The sequence below is a fragment of the Sceloporus occidentalis genome, unplaced genomic scaffold, assembly GCF_023333645.1.
Source record: "Sceloporus occidentalis isolate IW3139 unplaced genomic scaffold, rSceOcc1.0.p SCAF_62, whole genome shotgun sequence".
Classification (NCBI taxonomy): Eukaryota; Metazoa; Chordata; class Lepidosauria; order Squamata; family Phrynosomatidae; genus Sceloporus; species Sceloporus occidentalis.
This window is the reverse complement of record NW_028317042.1, coordinates 4453669-4472728: the sequence shown is the minus strand read 5'-3', so window position 1 is coordinate 4472728 and position 19060 is coordinate 4453669. Positions and strand designations below refer to the sequence as shown.

The 19060-nt window shown below is 44.2% G+C and overlaps 1 protein-coding gene across 1 annotated transcript; it reads left to right on the top strand.

Annotated features, from left to right (window-relative positions):
• Positions 1 to 1153: 1153 nt before the first annotated feature.
• LOC149287328 (platelet-derived growth factor receptor-like protein) lies at positions 1154 to 10304 on the top strand. Its single transcript, XM_089493028.1, has 6 exons — positions 1154 to 1223; positions 2416 to 2707; positions 6744 to 6895; positions 7361 to 7654; positions 9372 to 9511; positions 10083 to 10304. The coding sequence occupies exons 1-6, from the start codon at positions 1154 to 1156 to the stop codon at positions 10302 to 10304; spliced, it is 1170 nt and encodes a 389-aa protein (XP_089349154.1).
• The last annotated feature ends 8756 nt before the right edge of the window (positions 10305 to 19060 follow it).

Below are 19060 nucleotides of genomic sequence, written 5' to 3'. Positions count from 1 at the left end.
ATGGTTTTCTTGGCTTCACTAGAGGGTTAAGACCAGTGCAGTAAATTATGTGGATGGAGCTTCTGAATCGGACTGGGTCCAGAAGGTCAACTTCTCAACTACGTACATCAGCGTGGCCAACAGGTTCCTCTGTCTATGTTGTTGAACCAAACCTCTTATGATGACCAAGCTGAAAAGTAACTGTTGGCCACACATACTCTTATAGAGTCAATACAGTTTTTGTATAAAGATGACTCTGGTACAACATTTCAAAGAAGATTGTATCACCATAACAACTAACGGAATGATAGAATCAGCAGAACATACTATTGTTTGCCATGTTCACACCTTTTAGTTGACACTTTTGCACAATCGCTTTTTGCACATAAAAATATCCTCAATCTCGAATCATCCAATATTATAAAGAATAACCAGTTCACCAACTACTAACAATTCTCATTGCTATGTATAAAAGTGATTCTGTTACACTGCAACAACCACTGGGCCACTCTTTTAGCTGATGTGTGGATATGTTGGTAGTACAGTCATAAAAGCCCAACACTATGATTTCCCCAAAAAGGGGGTGTGAGGTATAGTATGGGAATATTCACTACATATTCTCAAGCTGTCACCTACACCATACAAAAACTCCTTCAGATCCCAATATGTTTAACATCCAGTTTTAACCAGTAAGGTATTTTTGCAATGTCAACAAAAAGTATTGGAACTTGGGTGTGCGGTGATGGGAGGTATAATTCACAACAGATACGAGGGTTGGAGGGATGTTCCTCTGCCAGTCAGTGCACACAATGGTGGGTCTTGTATATTGCAATCCCACCTCCTCAATACTCCACCTCCTAGCCATGTCCCCCCACTGCCCTCCCTTCCACCCAGGCAGTGTGGAATCCAACATCCATCCATAGCTATGACTGTTTCATTCTACTGATGTGAAGCTGAAGCTCTTGGCTGCTTACCTTACTTAGCAATGGATTATAAAGTTCTTGTTCTTCTGCTCCCCTGCCTCCTTCTGCTAGGTAAGATTTGTCCTTCAAACCTTTCTGCATAGCTAAATTCTTCATCTTTCTTCTGTCTTCATCTGTCTTTATCAAACAGACCCCACAGAGTTAACCCACTTGCTCTCTCACCTTAATCTCTGTTGTTAATAGGGGATTAGATGCTTTCTTGGATTATAGTCAACGGTTTGCAGATAGACCCTGAGCTACCAGGCTTCAAGGGCCTCAGTGGTAAATCTTGCTCTTTATGCCAGCAATTTCTAACTAACCTCTTACTAAATACATTTTACCGCATCCCAAAGCACGCCCAAAACAAAGACTTCATTGTGGAGTTGGAAGACTGATAAAAAAAAAAGGTTTTCTTTAACTTTGTTTCTTAGTTCCAGAAAGAGTAGCCGGGTCACCAGGACTGAATTACATTTGGACATGCATTCGGTCTTTTTTTACAAGGCTTGCCAGAGGATTTGTAAATACTGAAAAGCTATAGAAATATTTGAACTATTTCGCAGTGTGCTGACAAACTGAGTTGGTTATTTCTGAAGAAGTGTTATTTAATAAGATGTAGGTGACAGATCTGGTCATGGTAAACACCCACACACATATATATATATAAATATATATTTATTTATACAGTACATATAAACTATGTATACCCCATACATTGAGCTTTTCTTCTAAACTCCAGGAGAAAATAATGTAATTCCAATAACATTGTTACCAATTAATATTTTTTTTTAATACGATACCAAAAGTATCTCGCCAAAGGACCATTATGGTTACACAACTATACTCAATCAGTGTTAGAGATGAGTGGATGTGTTTCAGTGTATACAATTGTTAGTAACTCTGCCGTTTACCAATACATTTTTTGGTTGTTTTTTTTAAAGAAGACCTGCTATGTATGGATCCATGGCTAAACTTCCCACTTTGAAAATGGCCAAAGAGTGACATCTTTGTTTCGGTGGGCTGTGTCTGCAAGCTAGCTAGGAGATAGGGCCTTATTGAGACTTTCACTTGTTGAATCATTTAGAAGAAAGGATTAGATTTATAAAATCTATTGTATACTTTATAAACCATTGACTTTTTGGGATATAGATGCACTCATAGACAGGAAATATTCTAAGTTCCTAGAAAAGAAGGAAATCAGGGGAGAAAAACAAGTCAGGGCTATTTGGGACCCAACAGAGGACTGTCCCACAAGGTCCCACTCTGACATTCAGTACTCTTACTTCCATGGACTATAGGCTGTCTGTTCGGTTTAGACAGCGGAATTTAATTATGTTGCCTGTGAGATGTTTTGGGTTCATTTTAAGAGCTGGAAGTGGGGGGGGGGTGGCAAAAATATATCTCTATAGTCATATTTTGTAATTAGCTTCATAAGAATAACATGTTCAAAAGCACTAATTAGCTCATCGTTTTTCAGCTGAATGTGATGACAAGCACAGGTCAGGGAAGGATGCAGCCAAAAAGTTAGCTCCAGCGCGGAATTCCAGCAAATCGACCAAGAAGCCCAAGCAAGATATAAAACAGAAAGCTTCTTCTGGCCAGGCTGCGGGATCCATTCTCTCTCAAGTCATCAACAGAGGGAGGTATCAACAAGTAGGGGACACAGTAACTGTGAAGGCTGGTCAGCCATTGGATCTACGCTGTAAAGGAACATCTGTCCGCTGGAATTACCCATACTACTTGCAAGAAGATGATGAGGGCCGGCTCAGGTAATGATAAATATTTCTATCTTACAGGACCATGTGTTAACCTAATAACTCTGATCTCACAGCACAATCTGGCTCTTGAAGCATTCACAAAATGATCAGGGGATTGGTAAAAAGGGGCAGAGGAGAAATATCTCCATTTCAGATGTTCCAATTAATAGAATTCTGTAAAGAAGCCACGTTTTCCTCTCATTTATTTACAGTGTTGCCACAGATTATATATTAGTATTCATCATCATATTCATACATATTAAACAAGATATGATAGTGCTAATATTTAAAATATTAGCTGAACAATGATTTGAGGGCAAAAAAGACTTTTTTTTATTGAATAACTAATATTGAATAATATTAAATAATTATTCAATATGATTAAATTCAGACTGATTTCGGTGTTTAGCATTTATATGTCACATTGCTATTAACTGTGCATACTTTTCTGGAAAGTGACGCAAACATTTTGAGATTGAGATGTTTAAAAACATTTATTTAATTTATAATTTATAATTTTTTTGATCATTATTATTATTATTATTATGTATTTTTCACTTTTTATATTTGTATCTTTTTTATGCTTTTTGCACCACCCTAACCATAATTAAGAAGTGTAACGCGACAAGAGAGTCTCTTTCTATCTTTGCTCTCTTGTGTCTAGAGGGAAGCCAACCAGACCCCACTGATGAGGCCTATGAATGCTGTAAAGTACGTCTGGGGTTGTTGGTTCCCTCGTGTTGGGGAAATTTGTCTCACATTTTACTTCTAGACTGCCGTTGGGGCAGGATCCGACTGATATGTTGATTGAGATTCTTCCTCTGTAATGGCACATTAGAACCTGGCATGCTCCTAAGGGGGGATGCGCCGTTAGACGGTCAATGAAACAGCTGTCCATTCTTGGTGAAATTTGTTTTGTATGATAATATATTTAAAATACAAAATAGCAATGTGTATATGATTTAAACTTTTTGTGCACATAGGAATAGGCATGTCTGACCTAATAAAATGTGTTTTCTATTATCCCGAGAGCCAATTATCAATGTTCTAGTCTTGCCATCTAGTGGGCACCATTGGGTAGTAAATATGTCGCCTGAAATGTCCCGGTCCGGTTTGCTAGTATTTCTTTTAGCAAAGCACCAAAATATCCCACCTAGTTGTACAATGGGCAGACAAGTGGTGAAGTTTAATACTCTACACAGAATATACTATAAACAACAGAGAACACTTTTTATGTTCATGGGACAACCATCCATTGCCCCCTTGCCCCACCCTCCTGTTAACTAATATACACATTAGCACGCACAGTCACACTAACACAAACTCATTAAAAAAAACACAATCACTCTAATACAATCACACACACTTACACATACACACTCGCTCACTTACAAATGCACACTAACACACATATCCACTCTAACACACTCATACACTTACATACTCGCCCTAACACACACATACACATTTACTCTGTATGTAATGTATGAACAAGTATGTGTGATTGAGTGAATGAATATTTGCGAATGAGTATCTGTAAACAAGTGAATGGATGATTGAATGAGTATTTGTTAATGAATATTGGTGAATGAATACTTGTGAATGAGTATCTGTAAGTGGTTGGGGACAAAGATGGCACGTCCTATGCATCCAATCTGGGTGCTAGGCAGGTGCTGTGGATGCTATCTGGGTGCTAGGGCTGCCCTTTGGGGTGTGTGGCCTGTGATCTATGTCTGCAATTTAGGCTTTGCATACATCTGTACCTTCAGTTCTGAGTTTGCTTGTGATTTTTCAGTTGATCTATACCTGCAAGGCTGGGTTTGTGTATTGTTTAGTTGTTCTGTACCTCCAATGCTATGTTTTTAATGTGTTGTTTATTAATACTTGCAAATACAGGGTTTGTATGTCTTATTCATTTGATCCATATCTGCAATCCTGTGCTTCCATCTATTAATTTGATCTATACCTGAATTACATAAGAGAGAAAAAAAGTGTGGTACAGTGAAGGAGGGGACAAACAAACTCTGGGGTGATGACAGGGTTGGGGGCACCACGGTGGTGGTCCGCACAGGGGCCTTAACAACTAAAGCCATCCCTGGTTTCAGGCCACTTGCCGGTCCTGCACCATTCATTTTCTATGTAATCTAAATAGTATTGCACTCGTCCCCTATCCTGCGTGTGGTGTGAGGACATCTCATGCAGAGTCACACTAGGGTCACAAGGAGGTAAGCGCACTGACTCTGAAAGTCTCCTCCTAATCTGTAGAGTCAGCACGGGAAGTACTTTTAGTTTTTTTGTGGGATTTTTTTGGTGTTTGAGTGGAGGATGTGATAGCATACTAGGAAGTGTGGGGGGATCAAGCAAATGCTTGCCCAGGGTCCAACCAATATTAAAGATAGCCCTGTGCAGAAGGGCTGGTGAGTGAAGCATGATGGGTGTCCCTTGCAAGTTTGGATCTGCATTTTTGCAAATTGATTTGGGGATTTAGTTAGAATTAATGGTCTCCTCAAGGATGAGAAGTACAGATAGATACTTCTCCACCAGTAATTAAGAACTATCTTTTGTGTAAAGAAGAACAAGGAGTACTGGAAGTGATGGTATGGGCTCCACAGAGCCTGATCTGGGATTACATGAAGAAAGATAAGCAACTGAGGCTGCCTAAATCCTGTTGTAGTTTAATAGTCCCCCATACACAGGCCATTTTCCAACTGTTTTGCAGGAGTTTATATAGACTACTTGGAAAAGTTGTTGCAAGTTTCCGATCCAAGGAATGGCTGTAATCAGCGTTTCCCATTGTAGAGGCCTTCTCCAACATATGTATTCTTCCTTAGATCTGATTGGTGGGTAAGTGGTTTGGATGTTCTCACAGCACACATGGTGTGATTAAGTGATACGGTTGCTTCCTGCTTCCATGCATTTTGGCTGAAGATGGCTGTTTTTTTGCGTTAGGTCTGGGGCATTGGGCAGCTATGTTCATACTGTGTATAGAAGAATTACAAGAATGCAGGGTGTGAAAATAAGCGCACTAGTATAAATTGGTGATTAGCTATTAGTCTACTCTATTTAACACACTGGTGGGAAACTGGTGCTGCAAACAACCCCACACATCTCATGTGATGTACAAAAACACATACATTGGTAAATAAAATCACCCTGGTTATTGTGTCAAGATGGTGGCTTTCAGAGGGCTTGTTTGGATACAGGTATATTTGATCAGGTTGAGAACATAAATGAACTAATTGGGACTAATTAGACTAACAACAAACGGAAGGATATAAGAAGGGGAAAGACAACCTCTTATGGAAAGCACCTTGAAGAAGATGCTCATCCTTGTACTGTTCCATCTGCAACAAGGAAAGTCATCCACATCCTCCACACAGCTAGCTCAGCGTTTTTAACATCGGGGGACACATCAAGAGGCGATTTTTAAGCAGAAAAGCGGACATTCACAGACATTAATTTATATGTTAGCTGATATTATATACTTTTAATTTTTAAAATGATATCAAATATTATTTATTTTGTCTTTTTTTTTTTTCTGTGTACCGTGCTTTTATATTTGCCTTACTGGATGAGAGCATTTTTTTCTCTACACTGGGATTCTCCAAGAAGATCTACACATTAAGGAGAGCTACACATAGGGGCAGCATATTGCTCCCCCCAAAAGTCAAGAAACCATTTAATACAACAATTTAGTCTCTGTACCATATAGAGTTACGCTATGTGTTTTGCCTCTTTTATGGTTTTCCATATTCAGCTGAGAATCTCATTGTCAATCTTGAGGGAAGTTAAGGTATTGTTAAGTATTTTAATTAGTTAGTCAGTTGGTTCTGATCCATTTTCTTCTGCTTTGACATCTAGCGTCACAGTAGAACTGGCTAAGGTGCTTTAATATATTATGTCATATTGGACGTGTCACATCACTTATCATTAAGTCATGCTGGCCATATTCATACTTTTGTTCTTTCAGTGCAAGTTAGGCATAAGATGCTATCATATATCTTCTCTATTGAACAAACTCAGCCCTGTCCAAATGTTTTAATTGCAGAATCAAACATTTTGGTCGATATAGCCAGCTTCTGCTTGTGAATTCCACTGGTGCGGATACTGGCGAGTACAGCTGTGGGGGCTACCAGTGTGAGGGAGATGGCTGCCATGATGGCGTGGAGAAGACAGGCAAAACATTTGTTTTTGTAACAGGTGAGTTACCAAGCAAACAAGGATAACCAAAGTCCACTTCCGACATTATTGATTAAAAAACCTTTACCCATTGCATAACTACGATGAGGAAATACAAGACCAAACTATGATCGCAAGACTTTCCAGAACACTTAAGGTAACCCTCTTAATACACAAACACATTAACAAAATAAGACAAAATGCCTGGTAGTTGGTTCATAGATGGCAGGTATGAGAAGTAAAAATAAGTAGAGCAATGGGTTGTGCAAACATTAAGATCTGTGTGATGGCAATTATTAAGTTGCCAAAAAAGGTGAGGGACACAACAGTGCAACTTGCTTTTATTTTTAAATCATTGTGTATCATTCCACAAATTATTGGTTGCATCCATAGTACTGGAGACAATAAATGGTACAACACAGGAAACCCTTGGCCTTAAAGTTGGACATTCCTGATATAGTGTTTCGAAAACTTTTTTCTTTGCAGATCCCCAGGAACTCTTTGTACCAACAGAAGACTATTATGTCATTGTTCAGATGCGCACAAGACAGCCAGCAGTGCTACCCTGCCAGGTGACCAACCCTCTCGCCAAGGTGACATTACACCGAGAGTTCCCACCTGAGCAGATACCCATCGACGGGGCAAAGATTGCTTTTGACATCAAGAAAGGATTTGTTATTTACAAGCCTGATCCGTCTCTCGCTGGTTCTCTGTACTGTATTGCAGAGTCGGGCAACCTTCGACAGATGTCCACCAAATACATGCTGATATACGTACATTGTAAGAACTCTTTCTATTTGATGATCTCTGGACTTGTTTAACTTGAGGTTATATGCACTATGTACAGTAATGTATTTATGATGCTTTCTGTCCTAAGCTTGACCAAGGGCAATGTCTCCTGGAACCCTACCATTCTGAATGGGTCCTTCATACTGAGGGCATCTGCTCATACCTCTGAAATATAAATGAGTTGGTTTCAGAGAAGATGTTTTGAACCAACTAGTTGAGAGCTGTAGTGCTCTAAAGAGGCTAATTAGATAAACCAGGACCTGCCCCCAAACCAGTAGCCATAGGCCAACTACAAAATACAACACTGACCATTTACTCATCTAAGGGCTCATGGCACTCTGGATTGTGATTAGAAAAATCTCATCAACTAACTGCATTTAGAGTATAATCTATTGCCCCAAACAGCCTTGCCAGTGATACATGCATATTAAAGCCCTTTGTAAGTACTGACTTACATTCAGTAGGAAAGTACCACTTACCTACTGAAGCATCCTGTCTCCTACACTCACCAAAGGTTGTCCAAGCAGCTTATTAAATAAGGGGACTGAATTCCATTACTGATTATGCGAGATGCAAAACCTATTCATTTAGACATTAGTTAAGGTGAAAACTTTGCTTTAAAGTGTGTCTACAGAACCTGGATTGTCAGAAAATGATTAATGTTTTGATCCGTGTTGGTCAATGTAATTATTCACTCATATTTACTGGTTACCAGGTCTTGTTTAAGTGATGGATTTTGCATGAATAATTCTGTTAATTATTGGCCATTATAAGCAACGTAGAACCTTAAATATGTTACGTATTTATAGCTGAACTATGTGCCGTTCTGCTGACATCCTGACTCCCAATTAATGAAATAACAAATCAAAAGAATGTACAATTTTTTTAATGGTGGAAACAGATGTGGTCAAATTAAAACTGAAGCTACGCATTTACTGGACTAAAAGGTGTTGCTAGCTTAACATTTAATAAGCAGGTCCAAAAATGAAAGTGTCCAGGAAACCTGCATTTAACCACCGTGCTAATCTCTTCACGTGAGATGTTCATTGTGATTGATACACAACACTCCTTGTTTACAGTATCCGTGTACACGCATATTACATCTCACGCAATTGTTTGAACAGCCACTTCTGAAAAGGATCTATTTGCATAGTGGGTCACCACCAAGTTCTGCTTGACAATCCACTTAAGTTGGGCTTTATGTTATCTGCAAACAATTAACACTCTGCATGAGCTCAGGCCAGCACTAGCTTTAGGCAATATGCCCCTTTTGTGCTCATTGTAGCAAATCCGTCTGTTTTCCCAACGTGTCACAGTCCTAAACACAAAATAAACATATGTAATGGTGTTTAGAGTTTACAATAACAAATATAGACATATACCTATTCCATGCATGCGTAAAACCACTGACTTTATGAACATCTACCACTTCTACTGAGCTGCTCCTCCACTTACCTGCCACAATTTCAGTAAAGTAAAAATGTATCTTAACGTCCGGTTCTCAGGAACAGTATTACTATTCGTACCCATGAACTTTTCTGTTCCTTCACCGTTAGAAAGGCATGCAGCCTTTAATCGGATAATGTCGGTGGCACAGGCTGCCACCTACTGCAGCTTCCAGAAGGTTAACTAGATACCTCTGAACAATTGCACTGTGCTTCATCATAACATTTAGCCGATATTATATTTACCTCTCATGTCGTTTCAGACCCATCATCAGCCCCTAAGCCTTCCATAGAAGCCTCAACGAGCTCAGCGAGAGCTGGAGAAAATTTTATTGTCACCTGCACTGTTTTAGGCGACCTGGAGATTAGCGTGGACTTTACCTGGAAGTATCCAGGGCAGCAGGTGTGAATCTTTATTTTGTGTGGATGAGGGTATTCTGATAACCACTATTAAGCTTAAGGCTTTGTGGAGGCCATATTATTAAGTTTCCAAGAGGCACCAAAGACTTCCGCCAGCCTCACCAATTTTAATTTACTGTCTGGTCAAAAAGATGGTGCTAGTAGAATTGATGACATCAGTCAAACTTTAATGTAAGTTTAATGGGTCACTTAATGACCCCAGGCAAGCCTTAATTCTGGCAGTACTTCTCCTTAGGTTTGGATCTGTCCATGCATCATGGAGGCCATTCAAGGTGCAGTAATGCCTATATTTTTGTAACGCTACTTAAGCTTTTGAGACATTAGAGGTCTATTTTTTGTCTAAAGAGAACACAGATGCCTTACTGTGAAATAAAGGTTCTGATACTCATGGGTCATCTTACTTCATGTAAAGATTTCCTGTTAAACCACCAGATAGTGGCTGAAACACTTCTGTGACATACAATTTTTATACAACATGAAGCAGTCTACTTTCTATGGTAATAATAGGTTATTAAGGTTTGGTACAAAAATATATGTATTTTATTGTCCAACAGATGGGGAGGCCTCCTTACGTACGAGAGAATACAGATCAGGTAAGAAGAGGAGGTCAACTCATGCAGGAATCAAAGAGTGTCCTGTATGTGGATGGGGCTAGACCGGTGGATGAAGGGACCTACACTTGCACAGCCCAAAATTTACAGGGCAGCACAACTGTGACCACCAACGTTGCCATCCTCCCGGCTGGAACTACTGCTCGAGCAAGACGTCATGGTTAACAGCCCAAACTACACATCCAACAGGATATAAAAGTGCTCATTTATAAAGTCATCAACTTTGTATGGATTCCTCTTTAGTCATTTTCTGAATTGTGATGCACTTCATATGTGCCTGCTTTTCAACCAAAAAGACAAGATGGCAAGTTCAATATTTGCACAAATGTTGATATTTCTTGGACTCCAAAAGAGGATGCATGTACCAAATTTTGGTTTTGTAGCCAGTAGGCATGCAAGTCAGAGGATCGCACTTAAACTTTTCAGTTTTTCCATCCAGCTTAATGAACTGAAATCTTCTTGGGTCATCCTGAGATGTTTGACGTGAGTTTGTCTCACGTGTTAATGATGCTTATAAACTGGAAAATCTTCATGAAACCTTGTTGAATGCTTTATTGCCTCTCTTAAGTGCTAATCAGGAAAGTAACGAGAAAAATAATGGAGGAATGATGTGATCCCAGTTCCAAGAGGTCACGTAGCTGTGCACCATCTTCCTTGCGGTCTAGCTTGGTGAAAACCTAGCTACATCTTCATTAGCTGTTTCTGTCTCCTGTTGCTTTTTGCCGTTCTCACCATGGTGATTGAGGAATCCAAAGTAGGACATCTATTAGCGGGATCATCTATAGAAGAAAGGATTTATCTCATTAGCGGTTCAGTTTTCACTTTTCACAGATTTCTTAGGTTAGATAATGACTGATTTTGGATTTGAACAATCCTCAGTCCCTTAATATGTATGATTGCAGACAGGGGTGCTTTTAATGTGGAGCAAAAAAGTGCAGCTGCCATGGGCCCAGGCCTACCAGTTTATAGCTCTCATACCCTGAAGGTCTGCACAGACCTGTCCACAAGTACCCTTCACGGCTACACCACCTGTTGGTGCAGATGCAATGATAATACCAGCACACTGTGATACACAAGCAGAGATGGATTGGCATGAAGATGTCTGAGGACGTGTTTGTGAAGATGTGCCGGCACCTGCGCAGGCCACCACCTTAAACTCAAATACAGGGGCGGCTCAAAGCGGGAAGCTTTCCTTTGGAATCAGCATAGGCCTCTAAAAATGTTTGTGTGTGAGCAGATTCATACAATAAAAGGTTTGTTACTTATCAAGGCCAGCGTCATCTGAGGATACACAGCTTTTCTGTATCTTCGGATTATTTGATGTTCAGAGGACTGTTTATTAAGACATTTTAGCAGTAAAACTGGAACAAAAACAGCCATGTAGAACAAATACTTTATTCATTTAACCTAAAAATATTTTTATATAAGTTTTGATTTTAAAGATTGTATTTGGCTAAATTTGCCATGGTTTGGCATTTTAGAAAAGACTCTTTTTTCATCGGGACGCTTTGCCAGGAAAAATTATGCAAGAAAGATTTAAAAAGTAGACCAGCGTCTACGCCTCTTAAAAATTGCTTGTTAATACTTGGTCCCTTTGGGTTTATGTTTCACTTAAAGTTCCAATGCCTATAACACATTTTTTCTTGGGATTTTGCCATTAAACATTTACATTTTGTAGGAATTGGGAGCTGTGGTGTATGTACTATTTGCTCATACTGTTTGGAAGATACGGTAAATCTTATCCATCTCAAATCTGGGTTATTCTGAAATTTCCTACGGTCATAATATGTATCAAAGACACCCAAACTGGTGTTTGGCTTCTGCCATTCAATTTGTGTAACCTGATTATCATCTTTAACCCCTTAATGACAAAACCCGTACATGTATGGGCTCAAAATGCATTGTTTTCAATGGGATTAGGGACCGCCCATTGTCTTTAAGGGGTTAAAAAATAAATCGCATTAGTTATACATCTTCCCAGGGCCTGACTTTCAATCACATGGCGGCCTTGGCACTTTAAGTCCAGTGGCCACCTGATGACATATGTTCGGCCAACAGGCATATCCAGTAGTTGGCTGCATGCTGTTGGAGCGGCAGATATGGTGAGTATGGCCGCTGATGGCTTGAGGCACAATGGGCATTTGCCTGGTGTGCCAGATGGCCAGCCCAGGGCTACGTCTCACACACTGCAGGGCAACAGTTTACATGTGCTGGTGAGCAATGTGTGATCATTTTATGTGTCCTGGAAAAAAATGGCTGATGTGGTCACTCTATGGTAGGGTAAGCTAAACGATGTTTTTGGTACATGGGTGGGATTTGTAGTAGACTTGGGCACCAGGGGGCTCTTCGTGTTCGTCTTCGTGCTCGTCTTCGGGGAAAAAAAAATCTTCGTATTCCGCGAATATTCGCCCGTTCCTGTCTTCTCTTCGGGCGAATATTCGCGGACATTCTTCGTGCTCGTTTAATCTTCGTTTTCCTCCTGGTTGCTTAGCAGGGGTTAATACGGGGTTAATAACACATCACAGCAGCAGCAGCTGCCGTGAAGGTACGTGTGTGCAGCTCTATTGGTCGTTTCGGCAGGGGGCTGGTCTGGCATCAACGAGTGAATTGCAGAACTGCAGAATGCACTTCATTCGTTGATGGCAGGCGAGCCCCCTGCCGAAACGACCAATAGAGTTGCACACACATACCGAGGTGTACTGTCCATAGATGTTTAATAAAAGAATAGGGAATATTTTACATTTTTAAATTGATTTTGGACCACTTTACATGCCTAACATTTGCTACCTATTTACAATGGCATACTTTGCAACAACCCAACTTACTTATTGGACAGGACTGGAAAATAGCAGGACTGTCCACCAAAATCTTGGGTGTGTTGGCAGGTATGCTGATGGAAAAATGTTGGACAAGAACTAAAAAATAGCTTAGGGTTAATGTACGGTTATGTTTAAGATTAGTAGCAGTGCACTGGTTTGGTTAAAGATGGATTATGTCTAAATAATAATAATTAAATTTTAATGTTTTTTTTTAAAAAAAAATAGGGGTTTATTTAAATGTATTTTAAAGTTAGATTTATTATTTAGTACTTGATTATATTTATTAAATGTTTATAGTAGCGTTACCTACCGAGCTATAACTACCTATGTGTATTTGCATTTTGCATACCTAGTTTAGCTAAATTAGATGGGACAGGACTGGAAAAAAGCAGGACTGTCCCTGAAAAAGTTGGGTCTGTTGGCAGGTATGTGGATGGAAAAATGTTATAGGGTGAAGTGTGAGTTATAGTGTTAATGTAATGCTATTAGTGAGTGAAGGCCAGGGCAAATAACAAGGAAAAGGTCCTTGTGTTTTGTGCATTGTAAGTGTGTGTGTATGTGTGTTATGTGTGATGTCACTGTGTGTTATATGTGTTATATGTGTTATTGTGTGTGTTATGTTTGGTTGGTTGTGTATCAGAAGGAAAATAATGAAATGGAAAAGGAAATGGGAAAGGCAAATGAGTGGGCAATTGGCGACCCGCTCACCTGTTTCACCCCAGGGCAAAGCACCCAAACACTGTCAGTCTTAGACGTTTGGCAGCAGACTTCCAGAGCTCAGACACAAGGCCCTAGCGTAAGCTGGCCACTCCGGCGGAGGTAGCAGGCGTTGCCACACCGCAAACAGAGGCAGCCAGGGGGGAGAAACTGCCCTTACCATTAGGGACATTTTGGGCATGACTCTAGCCAGGAAGCGAACTGGCAGAGAAGAGATGCTGGCACCACCACCAGCAGCAGCATTGAAAAGGCGAATGAGTGGGCAATTGGCGACCCACTCACCTGTTTCACCCCAGGGCAAAGCACCCAAACACTGTCAGTCTTAGACGTTTGGCAGCAGACTTCCAGAGCTCAGACACAAGGCCCTAGCGTAAGCTGGCCACTCCGGCGGAGGTAGCAGGCGTTGCCACACCGCAGACAGAGGCAGCCAGGGGGGAGAAACTGCCCTTACAATTAGGGACATTTTGGGCATGACTCTAGCCAGGAAGCGAACTGGCAGAGAAGAGATGCTGGCACCACCACCACCACCACCACCACCAGCAGCATTGAAAAATTGGAAAGGCGAATGAGAGGGCAATTGGCGACCCGCTCACCTGTTTCACCCCAGGGCAAAGCACCCAAACACTGTCAGTCTTAGACGTTTGGCAGCAGACTTCCAGAGCTCAGACACAAGGCCCTAGCGTAAGCTGGCCACTCCGGCGGAGGTAGCAGGCGTTGCCACACCGCAGACAGAGGCAGCCAGGGGGGAGAAACTGCCCTTACAATTAGGGACATTTGAGGCATGACACTAGCCAGGAAGCGAACTGGCAGAGAAGAGATGCTGGCACCACCACCAGCAGCAGCATTGAAAAGGCGAATGAGTGGGCAATTGGCGACCCACTCACCTGTTTCACCCCAGGGCAAAGCACCCAAACACTGTCAGTCTTAGACGTTTGGCAGCAGACTTCCAGAGCTCAGACACAAGGCCCTAGCGTAAGCTGGCCACTCCGGCGGAGGTAGCAGGCGTTGCCACACCGCAGACAGAGGCAGCCAGGGGGGAGAAACTGCCCTTACAATTAGGGACATTTTGGGCATGACTCTAGCCAGGAAGCGAACTGGCAGAGAAGAGATGCTGGCACCACCACCACCACCACCACCACCAGCAGCATTGAAAAATTGGAAAGGCGAATGAGAGGGCAATTGGCGACCCGCTCACCTGTTTCACCCCAGGGCAAAGCACCCAAACACTGTCAGTCTTAGACGTTTGGCAGCAGACTTCCAGAGCTCAGACACAAGGCCCTAGCGTAAGCTGGCCACTCCGGCGGAGGTAGCAGGCGTTGCCACACCGCAGACAGAGGCAGCCAGGGGGGAGAAACTGCCCTTACAATTAGGGACATTTGAGGCATGACACTAGCCAGGAAGCGAACTGGCAGAGAAGAGATGCTGGCACCACCACCAGCAGCAGCATTGAAAAGGCGAATGAGTGGGCAATTGGCGACCCACTCACCTGTTTCACCCCAGGGCAAAGCACCCAAACACTGTCAGTCTTAGACGTTTGGCAGCAGACTTCCAGAGCTCAGACACAAGGCCCTAGCGTAAGCTGGCCACTCCGGCGGAGGTAGCAGGCGTTGCCACACCGCAGACAGAGGCAGCCAGGGGGGAGAAACTGCCCTTACAATTAGGGACATTTTGGGCATGACTCTAGCCAGGAAGCGAACTGGCAGAGAAGAGATGCTGGCACCACCACCACCACCACCACCACCAGCAGCATTGAAAAATTGGAAAGGCGAATGAGAGGGCAATTGGCGACCCGCTCACCTGTTTCACCCCAGGGCAAAGCACCCAAACACTGTCAGTCTTAGACGTTTGGCAGCAGACTTCCAGAGCTCAGACACAAGGCCCTAGCGTAAGCTGGCCACTCCGGCGGAGGTAGCAGGCGTTGCCACACCGCAGACAGAGGCAGCCAGGGGGGAGAAACTGCCCTTACAATTAGGGACATTTGAGGCATGACACTAGCCAGGAAGCGAACTGGCAGAGAAGAGATGCTGGCACCACCACCAGCAGCAGCATTGAAAAGGCGAATGAGTGGGCAATTGGCGACCCACTCACCTGTTTCACCCCAGGGCAAAGCACCCAAACACTGTCAGTCTTAGACGTTTGGCAGCAGACTTCCAGAGCTCAGACACAAGGCCCTAGCGTAAGCTGGCCACTCCGGCGGAGGTAGCAGGCGTTGCCACACCGCAAACAGAGGCAGCCAGGGGGGAGAAACTGCCCTTACCATTAGGGACATTTTGGGCATGACTCTAGCCAGGAAGCGAACTGGCAGAGAAGAGATGCTGGCACCACCACCAGCAGCAGCATTGAAAAGGCGAATGAGTGGGCAATTGGCGACCCACTCACCTGTTTCACCCCAGGGCAAAGCACCCAAACACTGTCAGTCTTAGACGTTTGGCAGCAGACTTCCAGAGCTCAGACACAAGGCCCTAGCGTAAGCTGGCCACTCCGGCGGAGGTAGCAGGCGTTGCCACACCGCAGACAGAGGCAGCCAGGGGGGAGAAACTGCCCTTACAATTAGGGACATTTTGGGCATGACTCTAGCCAGGAAGCGAACTGGCAGAGAAGAGATGCTGGCACCACCACCACCACCACCACCACCACCAGCAGCATTGAAAAATTGGAAAGGCGAATGAGAGGGCAATTGGCGACCCGCTCACCTGTTTCACCCCAGGGCAAAGCACCCAAACACTGTCAGTCTTAGACGTTTGGCAGCAGACTTCCAGAGCTCAGACACAAGGCCCTAGCGTAAGCTGGCCACTCCGGCGGAGGTAGCAGGCGTTGCCACACCGCAGACAGAGGCAGCCAGGGAGGAGAAACTGCCCTTACAATTAGGGACATTTTGGGCATGACTCTAGCCAGGAAGCGAACTGGCAGAGAAGAGATGCTGGCACCACCACCACCACCACCACCACCACCACCAGCAGCATTGAAAAATTGGAAAGGCGAATGAGAGGGCAATTGGCGACCCGCTCACCTGTTTCACCCCAGGGCAAAGCACCCAAACACTGTCAGTCTTAGACGTTTGGCAGCAGACTTCCAGAGCTCAGACACAAGGCCCTAGCGTAAGCTGGCCACTCCGGCGGAGGTAGCAGGCGTTGCCACACCGCAAACAGACGCAGCCAGAGGGGAGAAACTGCCCTTACCACTAGGGACATTTTGGGCATGACTCTAGCCAGGAAGCGAACTGGCAGAGAAGAGATGCTGGCACCACCACCACCACCAGCAGCAGCATTGAAAAATGGGAAAGGCGAATGAGTGGGCAATTGGCGACCCACTCACCTGTTTCACCCCAGGGCAAAGCACCCAAACACTGTCAGTCTTAAACGTTTGGCAGCAGACTTCCAGAGCTCAGACACAAGGCCCTAGCGTAAGCTGGCCACTCCGGCGGAGGTAGCAGGCGTTGCCACACCGCAGACAGAGGCAGCCAGGGGGGAGAAACTGCCCTTACCATTAGGGACATTTGATTCATGACACTAGCCAGGAAGCGAACTGGCATCGAAGAGACACTGGCACCACCACCAGCAGCAGCAGCAGCAGAATTGGGAAAGGCGAATGAGTGGGCAATTGGCGACCCACTCACCTGTTTCACCCCAGAGCAAAGCATCCAAACACTGTCAGTCCTTGGCGTTTGGGAGCGGACTTCCAGAGCTCAGACACAAGGCCCTAGCGTAAGCTGGCTACATTGGCGGAGGTAGCAGGCGTTGCCACACCGCAGCAAGTGCAACCAGGGGGGAGAAACTGCCCTTACCATAAGGGACATTTGAGGCATGACACTAGCCAGGAAGCGAACTGGCAGAGAAGAGACACTGGCACCACCACCAGCAGCAGCAGCAGCAGCATTGGAAAAGGCGAATGAGTGGGCAATTGACGACCCGCTCACCTGTTTCACCCCAGGGCAAAGCATCCAAAAACTGTCAGTCCTTGGCGTTTGGGAGCGGACTTCCAGAACTCAGACACAAGGCCCTAGCGTAAGCTGGCTACACCGGCGGAGGTAGCAGGCGTTGCCACACCGCAACAAGTGCAACCAGGGGGGAGAAACTACCCTTACCATCAGGGACATTCGAGGCATGACACTAGCCAGGAAGCGAACTGGCATTGAAGAGAGACACTGGCACCACCACCAGCAGCAGCAGAATTGGGAAAGGCGAATGAGTGGGCAATTGACGACCCGCTCACCTGTTTCACCCCAGGGCAAAGCATCCAAGCACTGTCAGTCCTTGGCGTTTGGGAGCAGACCTACAGAACTCAGACACAAGGCCCTAGCATAAGCTAGCTACACCGGCGGAGGTAGCAGGCGTTGCCACACCGCAGCAAGTGCAACCAGGGGGGAGAAACTACCCTTTCCATTAGGGACATCTGAGGCATGATTTCAGCCAGGAAGCGAACTGGCAAAAGATACTGGCACCACCACCAGCAGCAGCGTTGGAAACGGAAAAAGGTGAATGAGTGGGCAATTGACGACCCACTCACCTGTTTCACCCCAGGGCAAAGCATCCAAAGACTGTCAGTCCTAGGCGTTTGGGAGCGGACTTACAGAGCTCAGACACTAGGCCCTAGCGTAAATTGGCTACACCAGCGGAGGTAGCAGGCATTGCCACACCGCAGCAAGTGCAACCAGGGGGAGAAACTACCTTAAACATTAGAGAGAAAAAATTTAACTTTCCAAGCTAAGAGCTGGGTAACCCAATTTGGGCAGATTGAATTTAAGAAAGGCAATCTGCTCCATCAGATGAGGTGCCATGCGTGAGCGCTGTGGACTCAGTATGTTTCCAGTCATAGAAAACACGCGCTCACTTTGAACAGTGGTTGGCGGACATGATAGAAGCTGCTGCGCAACCCATGAGAGTGCAGGCCACACACTCTTCTTTTCATCCCAGTAGCTAAGAGGATCAACATTAGGAGCAGAAGGAACTTCACAGAGGTAAAGTTTGACCATTTCAGCAGCACTACTCTCCTTTCTGCTGCTAGCTCTGTCAGATGGTCCAACTATACTGCCAAGTGCCTCTTCCCAAAACGCAGCTGCTCCACTCAGCTGTGTTGTGCTGCTTGTGGCACTGCTGCTGATGCTGCTGCTAGGGGTAGCAGACCACATCATCTCTTCCTCCTCCTGCACCTCACCCTCCTCGGACAGCATTCCCATTTTACGCTGCCAGTCACGCACCTTGTTGACCAATTGCTCCCGGTAGCTACTGAGAACATTGAATTTCAAAGCTAGCTTTCCCTTAATTCTTGGATCACAAAGGCACGCTAGCATCATTTCGGGACTCTCTTCCATTCGCTTGCGAAGGTGTACTTTTAGCAGATCCTTCAGCTTCCTGACTATGGCTGCTACGTCAGGATGTAGAGTGC